The sequence below is a fragment of the Silurus meridionalis genome, chromosome 16, assembly GCF_014805685.1.
Source record: "Silurus meridionalis isolate SWU-2019-XX chromosome 16, ASM1480568v1, whole genome shotgun sequence".
Classification (NCBI taxonomy): domain Eukaryota; kingdom Metazoa; phylum Chordata; class Actinopteri; order Siluriformes; family Siluridae; genus Silurus; species Silurus meridionalis.
In genome coordinates, this window is record NC_060899.1 from 8056694 (window position 1) to 8082895 (window position 26202).

The following is a 26202-nucleotide window of genomic DNA, read 5'->3' on the forward strand; positions in this document are numbered from 1 at the left end:
GTGTCTCTCAAATGGTTTACCTCCTACAGCACAGGGTTTCCTCAGTGAATAAATCACATCCTTTCTCTCACTCTGCTCCTGTGACATTTAGAATATAGGTTCAATCTATAGTCTTTCAACTTCCCAAATTGTCTGACTTTACATCGCTTATAAATTTTTAACACACTCTCTCTCCCAATGCCTAATGAACTCCCAGTATGTTTGGCTCCCAGAACCCCCTCACTATTTAATACCCAATGAAGTCTCAGATTCTCTAAAAACACAGATATTCTTTCATCGTAATACCTGTAATCTCTGACCTTTCACCTTACCATGAAGATTGGACTCCGAGGTTCTCTAATGTAACAATGCTAATAAACTTGAACTAAACATGAATCTCTGAACTCACAATAACCTCAGGTTGACCACTCAAGAATGACTTCACAAAATCATTACACATCTTTACACATTGAAATTCTTGCAGACTTTCCAGCAGGGCTGGCAGCAGCAGTGGGCAGGGGTGGGCTTAGTCCACCCAATTGTGTGCCTTGCGCAACCAATCAGTGTTTAATTTAATCGTTTTAACAGAGGGGAAAATAACACAAAACAATCCCAGCATGGTTTCTACATTCTTATTGGGTGGCAGCCTACAACCATTGAACAATGATCAGTCTGTAACAGTCCTACCCCAAAGCCCCTCTCCTACCCAAAGCCCTTCCCCTGCTGCACAAAATAGTTTTTTAGCCCTAAATCAACATGCTTTAGCTCCATTTGGGGCGTTTTTAAAAAGTTGTCTGCTTTTCTCATATTCAGAGTTGAAGATGTTGAGATTTTTATTGGGAGTGATGAGGATGGACAGGATTAGAAATAAGTTTATTTGAGGGGCTGTGCATGTAGGACTTCTTAGACACAAGGTGAGAGAGGTGCAATTGAGATGGTTTGGTCACATGCAGAGGATGGAGCTGCCAGGAAGAGAGGAAGAGAAAGGCCAAGGAGGAGGTTTATGGAGGTGGTGAGGGAAAACAGGCAGGTAGTTGGTTTGAAAGTGGCAAATGTAGAGGACAGGGGGCTATGGAGGCAGATGATCCGCTGTGGCGACCCCGCTAGTTGAATAAAGTCTCACTTTATTGCCAGTGTGTGTGTGTGTGTGTATATGAGATTCATGTGTCCAAGGATTCGGTGGGTTCAAAGGATTCAGATCCAGTGGAAAGACTATCACAAAGACAACCTATCCTATGAATATGGATCCCTATCACTATGACACAAACTGCACCTGTTTTACTTGTACAAGACTGGATGTAGTGTCCTGTAATCTGCTTTATTGAACATTACACCAAAAATATTCGTCACTGTTATGTTAAGTCGCATGCAAATGTTGCATGCTGAAATAAATGAAGTTCCAGACGTGCGTGATTTGATGGGTTCGTTTATTATCTCTTAATTTTTCTCTCTCTGCTTACAAATGGAAGCGCTAATTCCAAGCTTTTTCACACACCAAAAACTCTCCGCCTTTTTTTCCTATTAACTCTTTGTTTTCAGTCTTCGCTTGCACCTTTTTTCCCCTACTAGAGCCCCCTACAGTTAGATTGCTAGCACAACATGCCTTCTTGAGCATTCATCACAGCAGTTTGAGCAGTTTCATGCATTTACACAAACATTTCTCCAAACCAGACTTTAGTCATTAAACCCATCATAAATCCAAAACACAACCATCAAAATGAACTACATAATGTAAAACAAAAAAACATCTGGGGGGGTTATTATTTTCCTTCAAAAACAGAAACATCACATTACATAAGCCCCACACTCTCCCCTCCAAAATGAATGTCGACTGACATACCCTAGTTCCAGGTAACAATGTGTTAACATTAGAGCAAGATAGCATATAAGGGAGTCAGTTACTATACTCAATGCTATTTTGTCTTGCAACTGCCTTAGTATGACATCTATCTCCCATTTAATGTCATCCACTGGCGTGACACCACTGGCCACATGATGTCTTAAGGATTACCTCATCATAAGACGGGTCACGCATCAAGTACTGAGGGTTGTTCACCTGCGACATGCCCTATGCTCTATATACAGACCCACATATAGCTTTTTGCATGTTTCATCAAATTTTAGCAGTCTATGTGTCAATGTCTGTTTACTGGTACTTTATTTGCATTAACTAAAACATAAGTCTATAACCTGTTCTCCATGAACTGTTTCTTACTTAAGAACAATTAACTGTGCTAACAATACTTCACACAACAACTATGAAATTAAATAACTCTCTGTGCAATAGAAGGTTTGCCTAATGTATCATACGTAAATATCATGGGTGGATGTCTTTGTCTGAAAGGATACTTTCTCTGTGACAGATGTGTTACAGCTGGGCTACCCTCATCTACCTCGTCCGATGATGTCTCTTCTCCCGCTTCTGTCATTTCATTTTCATCCCCCATTACATCTGCAATTTTTCCTGAGTTTCTTTTCCCTTCATCACATTCCTCCTCTATGGGCAGTGCCTGCTCATCATCCAGCTCCTGGCCTAGATCTCCACCCATACCTCTTAACTGGAGCTCATTCTCCTCTGGACCCAACTGGCTTGTGCCTCTGCAAGCTGCTTTGTCGACAGTGTCCTTAAGCATCTCCAGTCATTCTCATCTACTGAATCCTCTTCAGCCACCATATTTAATTGACGTGTGTCTTTTTCTCTTTGGTTGCAATTTGTTTTCCTTCTGGTCGCTATTGTCTATGGGTAGGAAATCACAGGGCAGCAACAAGTTTCTGTGCAGGACTCTCGCTACTCCTGAGCCACGCCTGGCTTCACTGCATACACTGGGCCATCTTCATACTTTCTTTCTGTCACAACATAAACTTGATCCTCCCAATAAGAACGTAGTTTTCCCGGCCCACCCCTTTCTCCACAATTTCTCACCAGTACTCTGTTTCCGGGCTGGAGATCCGCTCCATATATTTTCTTATCATAGCCGTGCTTTGCTCTACTCTGTTCTTTCTGGACCGTTCTTGATGCCAATTCATACACTTCCTCCATGCGTTTTTTCCACTTGGCAACATAATCATCGTGTGAAGTTCCACACTCTCCGGCTTCCGGCCAAACATTAAATCAATGGGCAGCCTTGGGTTTCTCCCATACAGAAGGTAGTATGGAGCATACCCAGTTACTTCACTTCGTGTGCAGTTATATGCATGGACTACCTTATTTAAGGAGCTCTTCCAATCAGACTTCGCTTGACTCGGCAGGGATCTGAGCATTGACAGCAATGTTCGATTGAACCTTTCCACCTGTCCATTTCCAGCAGGGTGGTATGGGGTTGTGTGGGAGTGTTGGATACCACAAAATTCCTTCATCTGGGCGAACAACTTGTTCTCAAATTCCTTCCCCTGATCATGGTGAAGTTTGGTGGGAAATCCGTGCCTGAGAACAAAATCGCCAAAGATCTTTTCTGCTGCAGTTTTTGCTGACTTATTTTTACAGGCATATGCTTGGGCATAGCGTGTGAAGTGATCCATTAACACCAGGATGTATTCGTAGCCACCCTTACAGCCCTCTAAATGCAGAAAATCTACTGACACCAGTTCAAAAGGGTAAGTAGTTACTATATTCACCAATGGTGCTCTCGTCATCCTGTTTGGACGTTTCCGTTTCAAACAGCTACACACTTTGGTAACGTAATGTTCCACATAACCCTGCATGTGAGGCCAATAAAATCTTTCTCGGATGAGGCTCAGTGTGCGCTCCACCCCTTGGTGTCCCATTTCCTCATGAAGCTCCTTAAGCACAAACTGGAGGTATTTGCTGGGCAGCACTATCTGAGTTCGCCCTGCTGATTGCCGACATAGTATTCCTTCCTCGTCCAGGTATAACTTGCTTCTCTGTCTGTACAGTACAGTCACCTCATTGCCACGGTCTCGTCTCATCAACTCTGGCCAGTGGTCTGCCATCACATACTCTCGTACCCTTTTAGCACTGGATCTTTTCTTGAGCCTCTTTCAGTTCCTCAGTTGTCACTTTAGCCATCTGTTTTTCCCCTTGTTCCTGCTCTACTAAAGAACAAACTTTTGCTAGGGTTATAGGGCACATCCAGGGTCCCTCTTCCTCTGACTTCACAAGAAGACCATCTGTGACAGCAGCTACAACTCTTGGACTGGCCTCTTGTGAACAGGCCTGCATATAACTCTCCATATCCAGCGGCATTCTTGATAGCACATCAGCATCTCTGTGTATGCGACCTGGTCTATATTTGATGGTAAAATTGTAGTCAGCCAACTCTGCTATCCATCGGTGAGTGGTGGCATTGAGCTTGGCCGTGGACAAAACATATGTCAATGGGTTATTGTCTGTATAGACCACGAAGGAGGTGGCGTAATATAGGTATTCACGGAATCGCTCACAAATGGCCCATTTCATTGCCAGGAATTCCAGTTTCCCAGAGTGTAAATGATAATTCTTTTCTGGAGCCGTTAGTGTCCGTGACCCATAGCTAATGACTACCAGTTTCCCTTGCTGCCTTTGATACAGTACAGCACCAAGTCCATCTTGTGATGCATCACAATGCAATACAAAGGGCTCTTCAAAATCAGGGTAGCCTAAGATTGGAGGGTTCAGCAAGAACTCAAGAAGTTGACTGAGGACATTTTGGTGGTGTTCTGTCCATGATATCGGCTGACTGGCATGAAGTTGAGCTGTTTTCGCCCTTTCCTCCTTCCTTCTTACTACCATGACTTTTATGGCTTGCTTTATTTTCTGGAAGCTTTTCCACTGACAAAAGTTCATACAGAGGTTTGGCAATCTGAGAGAATCCAGGAATATATGTGCGGTAGTAGGACAGAAACCCCAGCAGTTGTCTTAGGTCACCCACAGTTTTAGGTTTACGGTCCCTTAGTGCTTGCACAGGTGCAATCTCTTTGGAGTCCATCGTGTAGCCCCCTTTCGACACTATTTTTCCCAAGAACTTAACCTCAGACTTAAAAAGCTCGCACTTTTTAGCTGTAAGCTTTACCCCATGACTCTGGTAACGGCGTAGTACTTCTCTGACATCATTGAGATGCTCCTCGAATGTCTTACTATGTACAAGGTTATCATCTAAGTATGGAAGACAGGTGTTGTCTCTGAGTCCCAGCAAGCATTCCTCCATACTGCGCTGAAACTCAGCAGGAGCCGAGGACAAGCCAAATGGGATCCGGACCCATTCGTAAAGGCCCCAAGGTGTTATGAAAGCTGTAAAGGGTCGGCTGCCCTCTTCCACAAACCCCTGATGATACGCCTTCCCCTGATCCAGGACTGAGAACCATGTACTCCCACTTAAACTGTTCAGCATGTCTTGCACCCTAGGAATGGGATGACGGTCTGGGATGGATTTGCGATTGAGCTCGGTAGTCTATACAGAGGCGAAGACTGCCATCCTTCTTGCGCACACAGACTACTGGGGATGCATAAGGAGGCGAGACTTCTGAATCCATTTTTATTTAAGAGGTCTTCCAGATATGCTTTTACCTCATTGTGCAGTGGTTTTGGCACAGAGACATACGTCGTTTTACTGGAGACGTGTCACTCAGCCTGATTTTCAGTTGGAGTGATGGGATGCACCCCATCATCCTCATCCTTTGCAAATGCTTCACATTCTTCTTTCAGCATTTGCTGAACTTTCCTTTGTTGTTCAGGTGTCAGGTGATCTATCGACACTGGTGGGTCCCACCTCTCTTTGTTAACATCTTGGCCTGTGTTGACAACATGGTGTACACCTGTCCCCTTTACTTTCTGTGACTACTCGCGCCACCCCATCACCACTACTGACATTCCAGTCTGCTGTTGCAACGACGGGTTGGGTGTCTGCTGGGTATATGGCTCTGACTTGCTGTACTCGTCCCAGGACCGTGCAGGGAGCGAGTAATATCCCATTTGGTGTTGTTGGTAACTGGGATCTGTACTTTTGTTAAGTTCCACTTCTGAAGACTAACTACCATCCTGGCTACATTTAGCCCCTCAGGCCACTGTGGAATATCTTCTGGTTCAAACAGGACTTCCTGTTTTGCAGCAAGCTGACCAGTCCTAACATTACAACTTACTGTTGTCGTCTGTCCTGCTGCCACTATTATGTTTATCCTTCCCACCTTTACTATTCCCTCTCTTTCCGCTTGGTCCCCGTTCTGCATCATTTGGATCAGTGCAACAGATTTTCTGCCGTTGAATGAGAAAGCTTCCTTTACCACTTCTGAGACAACATCAGGGTGCTGCTCCATTCCCTTTGACACCAGATGCTGTATCACATTGTAGCCAATGATTGAGGCTGCCCCACGCCTTGCTCCTTTGAAACAAGCACTGGCACCGGCAGTTCTACCTGAGCCCCTCTTTTGGCCCTAGTTGGAGTTTCAGCTCCACCCATCCAGAGAAGGAATGTCGGTTTGGTTTGCTGCTTGACCAATGAGTGTTTCACCTTCACTCAATAGTTCACTCAGGCTCCGTGTCTGTAGATGGGGAAGGCAAGTATTTTTAAACTCGTCATTGATGATGGTCACCTGCGATCCAGTGTCCCAGAGCGCCTTCACCGGCACACCTTCAAAGAAACAGTCAACCATACATCTTGGACCAATGAGTTTATCCAGTTTAGCTTGACGCTGCAAAGGAATGTGACTGATGTAGGTGGTAGCTCTGGCATGCTCAGCCTTTCCTTTTTGTTCAAGTTCTGCTTCCAGTTGTTTAATTCTTTGCCAGGAGCTCTTGGGTTTTCTCTTGTGGATCAATGTAGTTCAGAATGGAGGTGGAGCTTTCTGGTTTCATTGAATGGACAGATATCTTTACATCGCTTCTCCCCTCAGCTGGATTCTTTATTGCTCTACAACCGGGCAGCATGGCCCACAGCTCCACATCTGAAGCAGTGCTCACATCGATCCTCCTCACCTTTCTCCTGACAAGCTCTGCACCCCTTCCGGTAGCGGCCTCTTTCCTTGGTTATGTGTTCAGGAGGGCGATTTTGAATCCTCCTGAGTTCTGCAACTTCCTCTATCAGGAGTTTAACCATCTCATATAGCTCTGATTCTTTCTGTCCCTCCATTGCTGGTGCCTCTTTGCCTCTTCGCCTAAAGATGTCACTTGGCTGCTTATTAACCAGATCTTTGGTGGTCATATCAGCCTGCTTGCCAGAATGGGACTGCATTTCTGAACACAGCTGGTGTACTTTTGCCACTTTGCTCCCTGTGTTCTTCTTTTGTTTATTTAGTCTCTCCGTCTCGTCACCAGCTGCTTCATTTGTTTTGTTTATCAGCATTTCATCCGAGATCTCTGAATCATCCAGATACGGCCTCAGCTGAAATTTTATATGATCACTGCTCAAACCTGTCCCCACTGAGCGTAAGAACTTTTTCTGAATATGCTCTGTACTAAAATATTCACCACCTTCTTCACACGCGCAGCAACCTCTCTTTAACTCAATAGCTCTAAATAGGAAGGCTTGTGGAGACTCGTTTGCATTTTGTGTAATGTTCAACAATTTGTAGTACAAGTCAGTAGAACTGTCCTCCTTGAAATGTCCCTTTAATATTACTTTCAGCTGTGAGAGAGTGAGATCTCTTTTGATTTCAAGCATATTGCGTAAGCTTAGTCCTGGGCTAATGGCTTTTATTACAGCTTCAATAATTTCTGCCTCATCATGGCCCCTTCTCAATCCTTTATCCACCTGATGCATTAAATTAGTGAATGACAGCTTGTCCTTTTGTCCGACCTCTCCAATCTGTCCGCTGATTTTGAAATCTCTCCTCACAGTGACTTCAGGGGCAAGACCAATAAATGATTGCTGTTCAATGGGTCTACTCCGTCCTGCTCCAGCATCTTTTACTTTAATTTTTCCCATTACTGTATTTCCAGAATGCAAATCCACCTCATTCAGTAAATCGTTTGCTGTCGGAGAGATATCTGTCACGGTTTTATCGTTGGCGCCATTTTCCACTTTCTCCCTCTCTAGCTGCGCCTCCATAAAAGTTAGCATTGAACACATGTAGCGCTTTGCTACATCTTCTTCCTCGCTATCCATGATAGCATCGACAGACTCTGTGACTATATTAATAAGTGCGCGTTTAGTAATGACATGCCCGGTAGGGATTTTGTTACACTCACATACCTCCTTCACTTGGTCTAGCCGCAACAACCACAACCTTCCTGTCACGCGTTCGGCTAGCGTTTCTAGATCCATCGAGAGCCGGTATGCTAGCTTACTCAACCGTGAATCTCTGCTCTTCAATTCACTTGCTCCGTTCCCACCGGTGATCCCTTAAACTCGCACTTCTTAGAAATCCCAGCGGTGCCTCCAAGTTTGTTGCATGCTGAAATAAATGAAGTTCCAGACGTGCGTGATTTGATGGGTTCGTTTATTATCTCTTAATTTTCTCTCTCTGCTTACAAATGGAAGCGCTAATTCCAAGCTTTTCACACACCAAAACTCTCCGCCTTTTTTCCTATTAACTCTTTGTTTTCAGTCTTCGCTTGCACCTTTTTCCCTACTAGAGCCCCTACAGTTAGATTGCTAGCACAACATGCCTTCTTGAGCATTCATCACAGCAGTTTGAGCAGTTTCATGCATTTACACAAACATTTCTCCAAACCAGACTTTAGTCATTAAACCCATCATAAATCCAAAACACAACCATCAAAATGAACTACATAATGTAAAACAAAAAAACATCTGGGGGGGTTATTATTTTCCTTCAAAAACAGAAACATCACATTACATAAGCCCCACACAAATAATAAATAACATTAATGCAGTTGACTTTGTGCAAATCCATTTCAGTAACTGCATGTTCAGTCTATGGAGAATATTTACTATGTTGATTGTTAGTGGTGACTACTTTCAATAAATTTACCATGCTATAGAACAGTGATGAAGTTGGGATGTTCATGTCTGTATGATATGCAGTTCCAGGGATTGCAAATGTAAATAATAGACTTTTAATATCCATTTGCCTCTTATATTAGCCAACACTCCTCTTACCATCCGGAAGTGCTGGCGAGGTGATGTGTATATGCATTTGCCATTAAAATAAACATCTGGCATTGATCATTCCAGTCATTTATTTTTTTTCCCCTGCAAATTTGTTGCAACAATGTCTTTCATTTTATTTTTATCATAACAACAGCTAAGAACAACACTGTCTTGTGTTGTCTTTGTACCAGGTTGCACATGATGCACTATATGTGGCAAGGACATTTACTAGTCCTTAGCACTGTGTTTTCTGTTATGTAGCTTTATGTTGTCTATGTAGCACCATGGTTCTGGAGGAACGTTGTTTCATTTTACTGTGTACTGCGTCAACTATATATGGTTAAAATGACAATAAAAACTTCTTGACTTGACTTGACTTGAAATATTTGGCTTTCACTCATGCGATTTAAAGGGAAAACGATGCCAAGTTTTTCAACTCAGCATTACCATAATCTTATAACCTTCCACTTCTGCACATTTCCTCTTCAGTGCCATAGCCTTAGAAGCATTTATCCGTACTTTTTAATGATGTCTACACATCTCTGCACTGCTATAGCCTTTATATTTATTTACTGTACATATGCTTACATATATATCACATGCTGTAAATATGCTACATATTTATCTGCACTATTGCTACATTTTGCACTTCTGGTATATGCCAAACTGCATTTCGTTGCTGTGTACCTTTACAATGCAATGACAATAAAGTTTGTTCTATCTATCTATCTATCTATCTATCTATCTATCTATCTATCTATCTATCTATCTATCTATCTATCTATCTATCCATCCATCCATCCATCCATCCATCCATCCATCCATCCATCCATCCATCCATCCCAAGGACTAAATACAAACTGTAAATTACACTATTCAGTTGTCCAAAGTTGTTGTTAGCAAGTAACTGTAGCAACAGCTATCTGACTGAGCACAAGAGACTCAGGTTCACGGGGCTTCTACGTGTCCTGGCTGATCTGCCTGAACCGTGGGATTCAGCGAAAGAAACAGTCTTCTTGATCTGAGGGAGATTCTGGAATCCATGGATTCTGTGAATTCTAAGGATTCGTTGATTGACCTCTAATGAACTTCCATGGCAAAAGCAGGCAGCATCCCTCCTGACTCAAGTGCCTTAGATTCAGATCCTTTCACTGTGTGATTCAGAAGGATTTGATTTCTCATCTCCGCTATGCAGTATGGAAGTATATTTGGGACAAAAGAAATTGTAAATCGTATTTGCAGCTGCGTATTCCATAAGAGGACACATCAATCGTGGCATAATCCAAACGCAATTGCAAATCTTGCAATACCATTTACGTGTTTCGCTTTTCGAACGACTGGCAAATTTCAAATGGAAAAGCAAAGTTCATTTGAAACTGTGTTTACTTTGTCTTAAACGTTTTGACTATGTCAAGTTTAAATTGCAAACTGCTTTTTCACTTTTTTCGCATCGTGTGTGCAGCCTGCCAAAACTCAAATAAAATCGCAATTCCTTTTGTATTTGCATATTTGAAGAAAAAAAAAACTATGCCCTTAAGTTTTATTTTTCCCACTTTGAAGCAGTGTGCGTGTGCTTCATTTCTTCAGAGGGCGAGGCGGTAATGTACTACAATTCCCATGAGCTCCTGCATTGGGCGCGGGAACGCGGGTGCGCATGCGCGTGACGTATTAAATTTCAGCCGGGAGAATCAAAGTAACGAAAAGCAAAACAGTTCATTGATTCCGGTAAGTTACAGTGGGTTTATATATACATATTTATTTTAGTTTGGGAGGTATTCGATTTATATAGTATGCTGTAAATAATGAATATTTTTGATAAAGAAAGATATAGAGCTAGTATTGGACACGGTGGCTGTCATGAATGTTTGCTAAGTTTGGAGACCTCAACAGTTACACCCCAGTGTCGTCCTGAACTTCATAAAGCTAAAGCTAACGATTACGATAAATACAGTTGTTGCATTATTTTCCATTATTTTCTGAACACGCAGACATTCGTGGACGAAGCCGACATGCAGAGAAATAGTCGCCTGAAACGTGAGCTGCAGATGCTCAGTACCGAGCCACCGCCTGGAGTTTCCTGCTGGCAAGTGGACGAGAGAGTGGAGGAGCTGCAGGCCCGTCAGTACTCAGCACATCTCACTGACCTCACAAGTAGTGCCTGTATTTTACGTGCTGCTCTACAGCTCGCCTCTAGTCCATTTACTGCTCTACAGCTCGTCTCTAGTCCGTTTATATATATAAATTAAATGTCCGTTTGCTGCTCTACAGCTCGTCTCTAGTCCATTTAGTGCTCTACAGCTCGTCTCTAGTCCGTTTGCTGCTCTACAGCTCGTCTCTAGTCCGTTTGCTGCTCTACAGCTCGTCTCTAGTCCGTTTGCTGCTCTACAGCTCGTCTCTAGTCCGTTTGCTGCTCTACAGCTCGTCTCTAGTCCGTTTGCTGCTCTAAAGCTCGTCTCTAGTCCGTTTGCTGCTCTACAGCTCGTCTCTAGTCCGTTTGCTGCTCTACAGCTCGTCTCTAGTCCGTCGGTTTTCTCTACAGCTCGTCTCTAGTTTGACCAGTCAGTCATACCCCAAAGCCAGCATTTGTGAGCATGATTGTAATTAGAAAAGATCCTGGAAGTGCAATTTTTATGGGACATGCTGCTGTCTACAGATATAAAATACAGCCTTTATAGGGTTTTTGAAGTTTCTTAATCTCTATGATGTTCAACCATTAATCAGGCCTTTTCAGAATTACTGTCAAACTGTGATCAGTTTAAATGATTTGACTAAAAACACAAACAGGTTGCAAAAGCTGTCACAGAATCCTGTCTGTTGTTCAGTGTAGGTTTAGAGGGTGGAAAATGATACGCTGCAACTTTGATTACTGAAATACGCTTCAGTTTTCTTCATCTATTCAAGTGCTGAAAAACGAAAATAAACACAGGACAGATTGGAGCACTGCAGACACACAGTAACTCTTGTATTTATGAATTGCTTTAAAAATAATTTTTTAACTATGCAGTGCATCTGTGGCTGATTTCACCAAATCCTCTCTGTTGTGCAGAAATTGTTGGTGGTGTCAATACTCCATATGATGGTGGCCTGTTTACACTGGAAATAAAGATCCCTGACAGGTGATGTTTTGTTTGTGAAAACGTTTGTTGATGCATGCTCCTATGATTTATTTATTATTTTTTAAACACACCATTCCACATTTAGTCCTATTTGCTGTTTCAATAACTTCCACTCTTCTGGAAAGATGTTCCACTACATTTTGGAGTGTTCTTGTGGAAATATGTGCTCATTCAACCGCAGGTGTGTTTGTAAAATTGAGGTAGCCATGCAGGTAGTGATGAGGCCTGGGGTGCAGCCAGCATTTCAATTCATCCCAAAGGTGGTAGGTTTAACAGGGTTAAGGTCAGAGCTCTATAACAGGCCACTCAAGATCTTCCACTCCATCCCATGTAACCAAAAGCTTTGTGCCCAGAGACATCGTCATGCTGGAACAGGATTATGTCTCCTAGTTCAAATGTGGGAAAATATTTCATGATCTATCCAAAGACATTTTTATATAACTGTGTGGTAATAGTTTGGGGAAGAACCACATGAGTGGAAAGTCAGGTGTCCAAATACTCGTTTTCCATGTAGTGTATATTTTAATGTATTGCTTATTCACAGTTATCTACCTTATTGTTTCAAGGTATCCATTTGAACCCCCCAAAATGCGCTTCCTGACTCCCATCTACCATCCCAACATTGATAACGCAGGCCGGATTTGTCTTGATGTATTGAAAATGCCACCGAAGGTAAGCAGTTAAAAAAAATACATAAAAAAAAAATTCATTTTTTGGGTCCTATGATGAATCATGACATCTGACGATTTTCTTACAAATGATCTTAGTTGTGCTAGTCATTTCTTCCAGAGAGATTTCCTTACAAGCTACACCGTCTGCTTGTTGGATGCACCTTTTCTAAGAATATTTCACTGTAACTTAATAGCTTGAAAGTGGTGGCGGTGATGGAGATCATTATGAAATTTAGTTTGTTTTACGTGCACAGTAGTATTACAAACATCGAATATAAACACTACCTCATGTTTTTGTTGAAGTGTTAAAAGGGGGAAGATTGGTGCAATGTGATGCCTGCTAAAAATGACTTGAAATCAGGGAATAGAGTAATAATAGAAGTACAGTGGGTATGGAAAGTATTCAGACCCCCTTAAATTTTTTACTCTGTTATATTGCAGCCATTTGCTAAAATCATTCAAGTTCATTTTTCAAAGCCCCCCGTTTTGACAGAAAAACACAGAATTGTTGACATTGTTGCAGATTTATTAAAAAAGAAAAACTGATATCACATGGTCCTAAGTATTCAGACCTTTTGCTCAGTATTTAGTAGAAGCACCCTTTTGATCTGATACAGCCAAGAGTCTTTTTGGGAAAGATGCAACAAGTTTTTCACACCTGGATTTGGGGATCGGCTGCCATTCCTCCCTGCAGATCCTCTCCAGTTCTGTCAGGTTGGATGGTAAACGTTGGTGGACAGCCATTTTTAGGTCTCTCCAGAGATGCTCAATTGGGTTTAAGTCAGGGCTCTGGCTGGGCCATTCAAGAACAGTCATGGAGTTGTTGTGAAGCCACTCCTTCGTTATTTTAGCTGTGTGCTTAGGGTCATTGTCAAAGGTAAACCTTTGGCCCAGTTTGAGGTCCAGAGCACTCTGGAGAAGGTTTTCAATTCCAGGATATCCCTGTACTTGGCCACATTCATCTTTCCCTCGATTGCAACCAGTCGTCCTGTCCCTGCAGCTGAAAAACACCCCCACAGCATGATGCTGCCACCACCATGCTTCACTGTTGGGACTGTATTGGACAGGTGATAAGTAGTGCCTGGTTTTCTCCACACATACCGCTTAGGATTAAGGCCAAAAAGTTCTATAAGAGAATCTTATTTCTTGGAGTCCTTTAGGTGTTTTTTTTAGCAAACCCCATGCAGGCTATCATGTATCTTGCACTGAGGAGGGGCTTCTGTTAGGCCACTCTGCCATAAAGCCCCGACTGGTGGAGGGCTGCAGTGATGGTTGACTTTCTACAACTTTCTCCCTTCTCCCGACTGCATCTCTGGAGCTCAGCCACAGTGATCTTTGGGTTCTTCTTTACCTCTCTCACCAAGGCTCTTCTCCCCCGATAGCTCAGTTTAACCGGACGGCCAGCTCTAGGAAGGGTTCTGGTCGTCCCAAACATCTTCCATTTGAGGATTATGGAGGCCACTGTGCTCTTAGGAACCTTAAGTGCAGCAGATTTTTTTTTTATAACCTTAGCCAGATCTGTGCCTTGCCACAATTCTGTCTGAGCTCTTCAGCCAGTTCCTTTGACCTCATGATTCCCATTTGCTCTGACATGAATTGTGATCTGTAAGGTCTTATATAGACAGGTGTGTGGTTTCCTAATCAAGTCCAATCAGTATAATTAAACACAGCTGGACTCAAATGAAGGTGTAGAACCATCTAAAGGATGATCAGAAGAAATGAATAGCACCTGAGTTAAATGAGTGTCACTGCAAAGGGTCTAAATACTTAGGACCATGTGATATTTCAGTTTTTCTTTTTTAATAAATCTGCAAAAATGTCAACAATTCTGTGGAGTGCTGTGTGTACATTAATGAGGTAAAGAAATGAACTTAAATGATTTTAGCAAATGGCTGCAATCTAACAGAGTGAAAAATTTAAGGGGGTCCGAATACTTTCCGTACCCACTGTATTTGTATTTAAAAACTGTGGTATAGTTATATCGTGCTAAAACCACTTTCATAGGGAGCATGGAGGCCCTCACTGAACATCTCCACAGTGCTGAGCTCAGTACAGCTTCTGATGGCGGAACCGAACCCAGACGACCCGTTAATGGCAGATATCGTGAGTCATTCTGACATTCTGATCCCCACTCACTGGTTTCCCTCCTTGTACTTTTTTTTTGTTGTTGTTGTTTCAAAAGCATTTCCTTCAGTCCTCAGAATTGAAATACAACAAAGCCGCATATTTGGAGAAAGCACAAAGATGGACCGCGAAACATGCAGTGCAAAAGAACGAGGTTAGTAGTTATTGTTTTTAAGACAATTGCGGGTTTATATAACATTAGAAAGGCCTGCAGAAATGTATTCATTTACTTTGATACCTGACTGATTTATTTTTATATGACGGACCCGTCCTCATACCGGCGTGTTTACATTATCTATAGAGATGCAGTGAGTTGAAACCTGAACACAGGTTTTCTACATTCAGTTTTAGCGCAAAAACGTGTGTTAATCGGATAAACAGTCATCGCTTAATGCGAGGTTACAACAAAAGTAGAGTGAATAGTGTGTAAATATACACTATGTAAACAAGTTTGTAGACCCCTGAACATAAAATTGGTATGTACTCCACCACATTTATTCCCCATTTGCTATAATAAGCTTCACTGTTCTGGGAGGATGTTCCACTAGATATTGGAGTGTGGTTGTGGTAATCTTCCTCTCCAATCCATGTAAAGCACAATTTAATGGTGCTCGCTTCATGCACAGACTCATTAGCATGCTGGAACAGGTTTGGTGTACTTTACATCCACTCATCTGACTGAAACACACTGCCGTATCAAAAGAAACAATCTTTTTTTTTTTTTGTCTTTTTGTGTGCTAAACTATTCTAGTCCTATACTAATGTCCTTACAAAGGCAGATTTTTTTAGTCCTTATAATCCACCTAGAGAGCATCTGTTGCTGAAAGTCTGATTCACAGTTGATTCATATTCAATCATATAGAAAATCAGTTACTACATTACATTTCTACACCGTGTGCACCCAGAACACTGCTATACAACCAGAATATTGACTGTGAATTAACTCCTGTACTGTTTGTAGGGTTCTGTGGAAACAGAAAAGAACATTCTTGAAGATAGGAGCAATAAAACTGCACTAAAGAGAGACACATGTCCAGCACAAGAGAACCTGGAACCTGCAAAAAGACTCTGCACATAGTATGAGTTGTCCTAGTCCCTATTTGTGTTTATGTACGTTTTGTGTTTTTATTTTTATTTTAGTGTTAATAAAATCTTAATAAATAATTTTACAATTATAACTTGTACAGAAATACAAGAATGTTAATAAATGTAAATTAAAGGTGGTACACATTCAGCACAGTAAGAATCACTTCCTTCAGGCATTTGTTAAACATTGGAAATGTTTATTTTGAGGTAATATTCACGTGATCATTTTCTTTAACGAAACATTCCATATAAAAATATAAAACAAAAACAAAAATCATCAACCGAGGCTGAATCTGAATGGCAAAAGACCAACTTCACACACAATTATGATAAACTATTTTATCGCACCCGAGCACGGAAAACACGTCGAAGTCTGATATTTGGGACAATTACTGGTGCTTGTTATATCATATTAAATTCAGGACTGTTTAAAATAAATATACAAGATGAAAAGTACAACCTACTCAGCAAAGCGCGTGTATAATCTGGCAACATCATTCATCCTGATGTGTAAAGTTTAATTTATTTATTAGATTTTTTTTGGACATAGAAAATTGGAATGAAGAGTTGCATCAAATGGTTATATTTTTTTTTTCAGCTGAGAGCTGAATTTTAACAAGACTGTGGGGAAAATGTCCCAGTGGCTTATAATATTGAGCTTGATATTTAGCGGTTGAACAAACCCTGCTTTGGTTCACCTTTTCTTTTTTTATTATATATTTTTTTCCCTCCCTTGAACTTATGAGGCAGTTCGAGCCAATAGTTCAGGATGCTCCTATAGATCAGCTCAACCTCTATGTAATCGTATACAGTAACACTGTCCAGGTTCCCTGGAGTCCTAAGAAAATCTATTATTTTACAGATGACTAGTTAATTTGTACAAAATAACACCACTTTAACAGCTGAAATTCATTCTTTTCTATTACGATTTGTGTTTTATCTATTTTATCGAACTAAACAGGTTAATATTGTCAATATTAAGAATGAATAAATAAACTGAATTTAAAATGTTTTCTTTAGCCTTAGCAGTGACTTTTTAATCCTATCTGAAAAAAATACAAATGAAATATAATACAAATTATGATAACCTTGCTGACATTTTCTTACTCTTACCTTACGCTTATTCTATTCGCTTAATTCGGATGGCAGAACGATTCAAGGCAAAATAAGGAAAAAAACCAAAACACAAGCATAATAGTTGCTATAAGTTAAGTCCTTTCCTGAACGTGAACCGGATTCAGTTGTAGATGGATCGTTGTCATGGATGGTTTCTGGCTGAAAGGACCTACGGTGAAGTTGAGCTCATAAAAGAACACATTTAGGCTTCTTCTTGGGCTCTGGAGGCTCCAGTGCAGCGAGTATGGCCTCGTCGAATACGTTCTTTAGCCCTTTCTACAAAGAGAGACGAGGAAATGACTTGTGTAAGCAAACCTGAACTGAGAACGATCTGAATAAAGCTTGCAGTACAGTTATAGGCTTTTGTTGTAGCACAATGTATCATCATATGGCTTTTCTGAGAGTGTATCACCGGATGAATGACAATAATGTGACTTTTTTCTCTCAAATAAAATCTGTATATATTTTTTATGAAACTGCTGATGCAATATTAAACTTTTATTTTATAAAAAAAAAATGTAAGTAAAAAATAAATAACTGTGCTGTAATGCCTTTTGAGAATTGTGACTTTAGTTAAATCTCCCGCCCCAAGCATCCATAAAGATGCATTTAAAAGCACAAAAGCAGCATCTATAGGGACACTGATGTATTCATAAATTTTAAAAGTTTTGAGGAACCTAATTTTCAGCATGCAGAAGAATTTTCTCTCAAATACAATTTTTGTTGAGCATTAACACGTCAATGTTTCTCATGCCCAATTTTGTGTTGTTTGTTATTCTAAACATAAAAGCAGTGACATAATCTGAGGCTCAGCCCCGTGTCACTACAGCGGAGGAACCAAAGCTGAACTGCTGTGTGCCCTGTTTGATTTTTGCTTTGATTCGCTTCTATTAGATTTGCTTGTTTCTGTTTTTCGTCACAAGCGCTGCTTTACCAGGCTGAATGCCAAACCCTGAAAGATTATTTTGTGCACAAAGCTGTTTCCTTGCCACCCGTGTCCTCTTCCTACACTGCGTGTGCTGCACCTGTTAGAACTGTGTTTTTAGCAGACTCACTTGTGTTAGAGCAGAACATTCCACGTATTTCACCGCTTTTAAATCTCTGGCGAGTTTCTCGGCTGTCTCTGGAGTGATGGGCTTCTGCTTGTTCTTGGCAAGCTTCTCGGTGGTTGAGGGATCGTCTCGTAGGTCAATCTGTGTCCCAACCAACAGGAACGGGGTCTTTGGACAGTGATGGGTAATCTCAGGCACCCACTTCATGCAAAACAAGGAAAAGCAAACACTTCAGGTTCAACTATTATTAAAACCAAAATATAGACATTTAAAATATTAGGCTTGTGTTTTGTTGCTGTAGAGGAACATACCTTTTCCTTGACATTTTCAAAGGATGATGGTGAAACCACAGAGAAACAAACTAAGAAGACATCAGTTTGGGGGTAGCTCAAGGGTCGCAACCGATCGTAATCTTCCTGACCTGGATGGAGAGAACAGCTCGATTCAGAGGCACAAATTTACCATTTATTTTGCTCCGTACAACCGTAACATTCTGCTTTTAACCTTTACTATCACTTTCATTAAAGATATAAATAATGTGATCATTACACTGAACAGGCATGTCGAGCAATGGCGGGAATTTGTAGGCGGGAACAGTCTGGTGCAGGAAGCTGAGCTTTTTGGTGGCTGTGCCTCTCTAAGGAGCATCTCAGTACCACCCCCTCCCCTCCCCTCCCTCCCTCCTCTGAAAAGCAGAAGTGTGTGGATGAAGGTCTGTAGAAACGGTTGGTGGGAACGAGTTGCACTGCTGGAATTTAGTGACCTGGAATGGAAACTAAACTTTCGCATGAGTCGTTGGTCATTCACACGTTTGTGTGGACTAGTAGAGGGAAGAAGAGACCGTCGGAAATCCAATTCCTCTAATTACGCGTGTCGCAGCTGTTTTATACACATTCGGAAGCTGTGTTTAATACCGTGCTGCAGCGGATCATATTGTACAAGGGAACGATGAATGGGCCGATACGAGATCTGATACGGATGCCAGGTGAAGAGGCATCCGAAATCGCACAGAGATTTGAGGAAGCGCATTTTGTCCCTCTAGTTATGGGTCTTTATAAAAGTAATCGGTTTAAAGCGTTTACATGGCAGACTTTTTCTTTTGTTCAGTTTATCGAAAGGTTTCCTTTCAAACTGATTGAGGTGTTTATATGGAATAATTTTAAAACGATTTCAAAGCTCTGTGTAAACGCACCTAATGTGAATTCAGTTTTGGATGATTAGCAAAATCCTTTCCAACACTGTAAATATCAACACCAAACCTAGAAGCCTACTGGGAAGCGCAAAGACAACACCATACCTGCAGTGTCAAATAATCCGAGAGTGTACGGTTCACCGCCAATCATTACGGTCACAGCATAGTTATCAAACACCTGGAAATAAAAACAAAGCAAACAGCCGATTTCTGTAGCATCCTGAGATTATTAACCATGGGCATTAACAATACTTTATAATATTAATATTCAGAGAGATAAAAAGTTCATATACTTACTGTTGGTACGTACTCCGAAGGGAACTTGTTTGTGGTGTATGAAATCAAGAGGCAGGTTTTACCCACAGCACCATCACCAACTACTACACATTTAATTGTCTGCATTGTTGCACTCGGATATCTAAAAAAATAATAATAATAATAATTATTGGGGGGAGCAGCAACGTTAATAAAGAATAGACATGAATAACACTGAATTTAAATGTTCAAATCTGATTGGTCAGATATTGAGTGATTTTCTATAACTGTACAAAGACAAAAAATGATGGGTGTAAAAGATCATGCTGGTCACAATTCTGATTCATTCTACTGGTTTTATGATCAAAGTGGGGAAAAAATATTTGGTAATAATACTCCTTGTTTCTGAATCATATTCATTGCCTGTGTAAAAACAAACAAAATAGCTACAAACTGAGGCTTAATATTTCACACTACAGGTGACTTATAGTTAAAAAAATAAATAAATAAATACAATTTATGTGAATAAACCAAGTCTCTAGCCTGAGCAAAATGATCAGTTGATACATTATGAGATCTGTAGCAAGAACTCAAGTCATCTAAAAGCCAGATTGCACACAGATTAGTAATAATGCTGAAATGTGTATTTGTAAAACTAGAAAGGTTTTCAAAATAGCCGCAAGTGGGTGTGTCCCGCATAAATATGGTTTGTTTAAATTAATAGCAGTCCAACATCACATTCAGATCACTGTTTTTGGTAGAAATGATATTTCTACATGGTAAATATTTTACTAGTAGGTGTAGTAGAGTAATAAGAAAACCCACAGACCCAACAGTAATTACATGCATGTGGCTCACTGTGTGTATATGAATCATCAAACATGTTCAAAATAAAAGCAGTGTGGAGTTTAATTAAAGAGGTCAATTATTCTGTGAAGAAACTGGTGTCAAACAAGTGTCCCCTCGTTGAAAGATGAAGGTTGGAATGTTGTACTGCACATTTCTCTCTGAGAATCGGAGGAAAATGGGTCGTACTCTGATTATAAAGTTGATCAGAGAGGGGAAAACATATAACGAAGTCCAGAAAATGAAAGGCTGCTCAGCTCGAATGATATCAAATGCTTTAAAATGGCAACCGAAACCAGAAAGCCGTGGAAGGAAACGGAAAACTACCGTTCGAATTGATTTGAAGAATAGCCAAAATGGCAAAGACTCAGCCACTGATCAGCTCCAGGGTAATCGACGGAAGTTACCTGTAAAGCCAAGCTATTGGCAAGAAATGGGGAAAATGAGAGAAAATAGCGCAATATTTTGTGGACTGATGAAAGCAAGATTGTTTTTTTTTTGGGCCTAGGGGCCGCAGACAGTTTGTTAGACGACCCCCAAACACTGAATTCAAGCCACAGTACACTGTAAAGACAGTGAAGCATGGTGGCACAAGCATCATGATGTGGGGATGCTTCTCATACTACAGTGTTTTGGCCTATTTATCGCTTTCCAGGGATCATGGATCAGTTTAAGTACATTTAAATGCTTAAAGAGGTCTTGTTGCCTTATACCGAGGAGGAAATGCCCTTGAAATGTGTGTTTTAACAAGACAACGACCCCAAACACACCAGTAAGCGAGCAGCATCTTGGTTCCAGACGAACAAGATTAACGTTATGGAGTGGCCAGCCCAATTCCCCGGACCATAATCCGATTGAAAACTTGTGGGGTGAAAAGCATTTTTCAGGTTATACAGTAAATATACAAGGAAAAAAATAGCAGTGGGGCAAAAGCTCTGTCTGTCGACCCATCGCCTGTCGTCTCTTTCTTCCAGATCTGCACGGTTCCAGCACAGTTCCTCTCTTTGCTCAGTTTTGGTCATCTTAAAGCTAAAACATCGCCATATAACGGAGGTAGCGTATTATAATTTTTTGGCTACCAGTTCGGTGTCTGTCTGCTTCACCTGGCCTTCATGCTACACACATCTGGACATTTTAATTTTGTTAGCGCCACTAAAAATCCGCAAACTGTTCTCAGACAGTACGTGTCCACACATCATTAAATCGCAACGTTTGCTTCCATGTAATCGCACAAGCGGACGTACGGATAATTGTGCAGCACCAACTGTAAGTGATTATTCGAACAAGCTGAATAATTGTGTTTAATGTGATACTCTATTGGAAAAATGTATCAACATCAACTGAACTGCAAACTCAGAATTTAAAGAGAGTTGGATTATAGAAGAGGCAGAAAACTGCTTCAAATCAAGCAGTGCAATACATTTTATATGGTGGCTGTATGCCAAGTCCCAGCATTACTAAAGTCATAGTCTGATAAAAATAGCAACTGTGCAGATAGAGGCCACCATCTCAGCCATATTACAAAATGTTTTTGACTAAAGAAAGCCAATCTTCCCCCTCCCATCCTCACCACCTTCTACAGAGTCACAACGACATCCTGGCCAGCTCGATCACTGTGTAGTACAGGAAATGCACAGAGTCTCACCGCAAGACTCTACAATAAATTGTGAGAACCAACCACCTCATATACTGAGCCCTGCATTCACAAACTCAACAGCATTGCAGACAAACTCCTTTGCAACATGTGCAGTAACAATAATTTCAAACCAATATTACCTATGTGCAATATGTTTACTTGTGGTCTCTTTTTCTTCTTCTTTTGTATTTATACATTGTGTTGTGTATATACTATTTACTGTATGATGTTTCTACTTTTCTTTTTGGCTTTGCTGCTGTAACACAGAAATGTCCCCACTGTGGGATGAATAAAGTTATATCTTATCTTTTACTCCATTCATGAACCCCTCACTATATTGATATCTGGCAGAAGGTACCAAAGCATCCGTGGCACCACCACCACCACTCCTCTCACGGGCTCATCAATCGTCTAATCGTCATTTTGCCATCCACTATGCAACAGCTTTCGCAACCAACCGCCTACTGTTTTGTGTATTTATTGTAGTGCATATATGTCCTGCACTCATCGTACCTTGTTAAGCAATTGCTCTATATGTGATCTTATGTACTGTACCACTTTACCAGCTCTACTGTTGTGCCAGGGTCCTCGAAAAATGGTCATTTTACAGAAGAATAATGATAAATTTTTTTTTTAAAAAGCCACTTGACTTAACGATTAGCAAACCATGTCTGGCTGGACCATCACTGCTACCACAGTTACAAGGAATGCATAGATACCAGTATTTCCAGTCTGAGTACATGTTTTTGATACTTGTCAGTAATATTATACTCTATTAAAGATATTGTCCAAATGTGATAATGTTTTTTAAGGTTATCTCTATGGCAGTGAGATGCAGTTTAACCCCCCCCTCTTGACATTTTTCCTGAGGACAGTTTGTACACAAGGTACGTGTCATTTTTGTAAGTATGAATGAAGGAGTGATGTGGAAGACTTGGGGGTTTGTCAGATTTTAACTCCTCTGGTTTTAGAGCTGATCTGTTTCAGGCCTATGGGTCTCTGCCTATTCAAGTAGATTGGAAAAACAGCAGTAAACACGTTAGCTGCTAGGTTGACTGAATTGACCAGGAGGACATTGTTAATACAACAAGAATAGGTGTTTCATAGGTTTTCTTCCTGTAAACAAGAACAGGATTCCAATGAATGCCTCTAAACTAGCCAAAGTTCAACCCTGTGTTGAATCATCAAATCAATGCCGGTAAAGTTAGGTTTGGAACAAAGATCTTTTGAATCATTATTGTATATAGAAAACAGCCTGGTTCCTCTTTTAACACAAATCCCTTTCACACGTTAAATGTAAAGGTGACTTAAAATGGGAAGAGATTATGTTTACGCAAACCAGGTTTGCAGAGTTGCAGCAGGCTCTGAAAACGTGGCATTGACAGAAAGCCTTGGGTAATAAAGACTAAAAAGGCACTTTAAAATGGTATAAAAAATATACTTTAGTCGGAGGTAAACATTTTTTTTTCCCGCAGCAAAAAACGTCATAATACATTTTAATCTGTAATTCTATTGCAAGTTATAGCAGCGGTAAACGGCCATTCCCTTACCAGCCTCTCTCTGGAAGACATTTTCTCACGCAAAGGAAAAATAAAACATCTTGCCACGTTACTGAGAATTCACACTGTTCCTAAAGAAAACAATACCGTTACAAAGCACTGAAACTCGTATATATTAAATAGACCAGTATTGGTCGAAGGTTATATGGAGCATCAGAGTGAGATTGAAGCTCAAAAAACAAAGTATTAGAACCAGTGCGTGTATATAAACCTGTGAAAACGTTTTATTCATAGAAAACAATAAGACAGCGCTGCAATTATAGAAAAAAATAATCAACACCTTCAAATGAATCCGATTTGGCAATTCAACAGCACCACAGTATAGTCTTGATTTGCTTTTTCTATGATTAGTGATACTCATGCTTTAAATTTTTTTTTTTTTTTTAACTCACCCCACACACATTTCCTCAACTCTCAATTGTTGAATTTTTTTATATCTTTTTTTAATTTATGTATTTAATTTGTGTTTATGTTTAAAGACCAGGTCTAAAAACCTAACTTCAGCATGGTGGTGAAGCTCCGCCCCCAAGGAGCCACACTGGCCCGTAAAAAAGCCTGTATGATTGATTGACAGGACGCGCATCCAAACACGAGCAAGCATTCTAAACCGGAAAACACTTTTCCACACGGGTTTAATAAGCCAATAACCTTTGTATTTTTTTTACCCTTCCCGTATTTCTTTGAGGTAATTTGTAAAATAATACAATAAATATTTATATATCTACATATGTAGAAATACATAAATCGACTGTTTAACCTTTAATGACTCAACAAGGCCCGTTCATTCTGCCTGCTCCTATAGACCCCCCTCCCCCCCCATCCGGGGCCTGTCAGATTATACAGGACACTGTGTATATATAGTGTAGAAAGTTAAATCAGGAAACCACTGTAGTGTAAAAACAAGATTATATTCTTATAAATTATGTTAGACGTAAAGTTTAGATTCTTATATAAAATCCCTACATGCCATAAAATCAGGACTGGTCAAAAAATTACATCACTTCTTGCGAAAGCTTACTTCACTCTTACACACCCACAAATTCATGATTGAGATAAAGGTGTGTGTGTAATGTTTTATATTATATATATATATATATATTCCCCTATATACACACACATACACAACGGGAATACATATATATATATATATATATATATATATATATAAGATGCTGGGAGAAATGTCTAACAAGCCGATTTATACTATCCAAATAGATTACTTCTATGTCACTACATTTTCGCTATGAATACAGTAACAAATGAGACGAAATAAAATCTAAATGTGTAGGTATTTTATATAAATGCGCAGTAAGGGAGGACATTTTGCTGAGACAGGATACAGGCCAACATTGCTAAACCAGCTAACAACCGCAAAAAAGGGGTCAGCTAATGCAAATAATAAACCACATTGTTTAACACGGTTACACCGGATTGTTTTTAAACTAAATATATTTCACCTTTACACACATTTTTACTACTAATGTGTGTAATTGTGCTCACGGGTATTTCTTGGCTAAAAAGGCTAGCTTAACGCCATTAGCAAAATACTGACAAGTCTCCGATTCTGAAGGTTTATAAGGTGACATTCATGAAGTATTTCAATAAATAAATAAGTCTCTTACCAAATACGTTTAGATGAAGGTGGCGCGAGTTGCGAGATACAGAGAGGAAAAGAGCAACTAGGGGACAGGAATTTTTTTCTTTTTTTTTTTTCTTTTTTTTTTTAACGGTGGCCGCCCAAACTCTCAGCTTCCTTCATACACAATAAAAGTCTGCTATAGACACAGGAGAAGGAGCAGAGGAGCATCGTGTATGGCAATAACAACTAACAAAAAAAAAAAGAAAAACCATGACTTGAGCTACTGAGTCTGGGGTCATCGGTTGTAATGCTGTAAGAGGGGGTCAATTGCTGTGAACTGTTGGTATATTAAAGGCAAAATAAAAGTATTAATTCCAGATGTTCATCTTTCCATTCAACATTTACGAATAATTTAATCCTGGTCTAGGGGTCACAGTAGAGAACCAGGGTTCTACCTGAGAACCTAGTGGATTAAAACATGTAGAACCCCTGTATGTGCAAACAAAAAACTGAGCTCGTGATTAAACAGAGGAGTCTGGAGATCATTTATCTGAAAGGGGCGAAAGAAGTGCAAATCGCTGACTGTAGTTGAATGAACAAAACCCCATAATCACATACACAAAAGGAAATCTTGCGGAAGGCTTTCCCAGAGAAGCAGCTTGTTATACAAGAAAAAGGGGGAACTTAATGCATATGTTGAACAAGCACATCACTTTGGACATCATGCATGTTTTACTTGTGTTGAAGATTGAAAGTATCACTAAAGTATGTTTCATAAGTTTGCTATGGAATGGGAGAAAGGAAAAAAAAAGACAGCTGACTTGTGTTTACTGATCAATGATAAGTGATGAAGGCCTACGGTGGCATCGTGCTGTGCTTAAAGTAAAACAGCTTATGACCTCGTACATTAAACCCATTGGGAAGGAGTTTTGCATCATTTCACTCTATTGTGCAATCATGTACCTATAATAAGTGCAAATACCCAACTGTAATATAATAAAAACATC

General features: G+C 40.4%; 2 protein-coding genes across 2 annotated transcripts; one reads left to right on the forward strand and one right to left on the reverse strand.

Annotated features, from left to right (window-relative positions):
• The first annotated feature begins 10539 nt into the window (after positions 1 to 10539).
• ube2t (ubiquitin-conjugating enzyme E2T (putative)) lies at positions 10540 to 16049 on the forward strand. Its single transcript, XM_046869483.1, has 7 exons — positions 10540 to 10688; positions 10952 to 11081; positions 12010 to 12079; positions 12646 to 12751; positions 14755 to 14853; positions 14945 to 15028; positions 15836 to 16049. Exons 1-7 carry the CDS (start codon positions 10581 to 10583, stop codon positions 15950 to 15952), a joined length of 714 nt encoding a protein of 237 aa, XP_046725439.1. The 5' UTR covers positions 10540 to 10580; the 3' UTR covers positions 15953 to 16049.
• An 87-nt stretch (positions 16050 to 16136) lies between these two features.
• On the reverse strand, positions 16137 to 25395 carry cdc42l2 (cell division cycle 42 like 2). The gene is made up of 6 exons (XM_046869484.1): positions 25239 to 25395; positions 19618 to 19738; positions 19426 to 19498; positions 18440 to 18549; positions 18132 to 18329; positions 16137 to 17352 (listed from the first exon to the last, which is right to left on the reverse strand). Exons 2-6 carry the CDS (start codon positions 19720 to 19722, stop codon positions 17263 to 17265), a joined length of 576 nt encoding a protein of 191 aa, XP_046725440.1. The 5' UTR covers positions 19723 to 19738; positions 25239 to 25395; the 3' UTR covers positions 16137 to 17262.
• Between the last annotated feature and the right edge of the window lie 807 nt (positions 25396 to 26202).

Excerpts from the sequence above, each read along its gene's own strand:
- ube2t (XM_046869483.1), top strand. The coding sequence starts at position 10,581 with ATGAGCTCCTGCATTGGGCGCGGGAACGCGGGTGCGCATGCGCGTGAC. Across the intron at positions 10,689-10,951 it reads AAAACAGTTCATTGATTCCG|ACATTCGTGGACGAAGCCGA; the intron begins GTAAGTTACAGT and ends CTGAACACGCAG. Across the intron at positions 15,029-15,835 it reads ATGCAGTGCAAAAGAACGAG|GGTTCTGTGGAAACAGAAAA; the intron begins GTTAGTAGTTAT and ends TACTGTTTGTAG.
- cdc42l2 (XM_046869484.1), bottom strand. The coding sequence starts at position 19,722 with ATGCAGACAATTAAATGTGTAGTAGTTGGTGATGGTGCTGTGGGTAAA. Across the intron at positions 18,550-19,425 it reads CGGATTATTTGACACTGCAG|GTCAGGAAGATTACGATCGG; the intron begins GTATGGTGTTGT and ends CTCTCCATCCAG. Across the intron at positions 18,330-18,439 it reads TTGAAAATGTCAAGGAAAAG|TGGGTGCCTGAGATTACCCA; the intron begins GTATGTTCCTCT and ends TTTTGCATGAAG.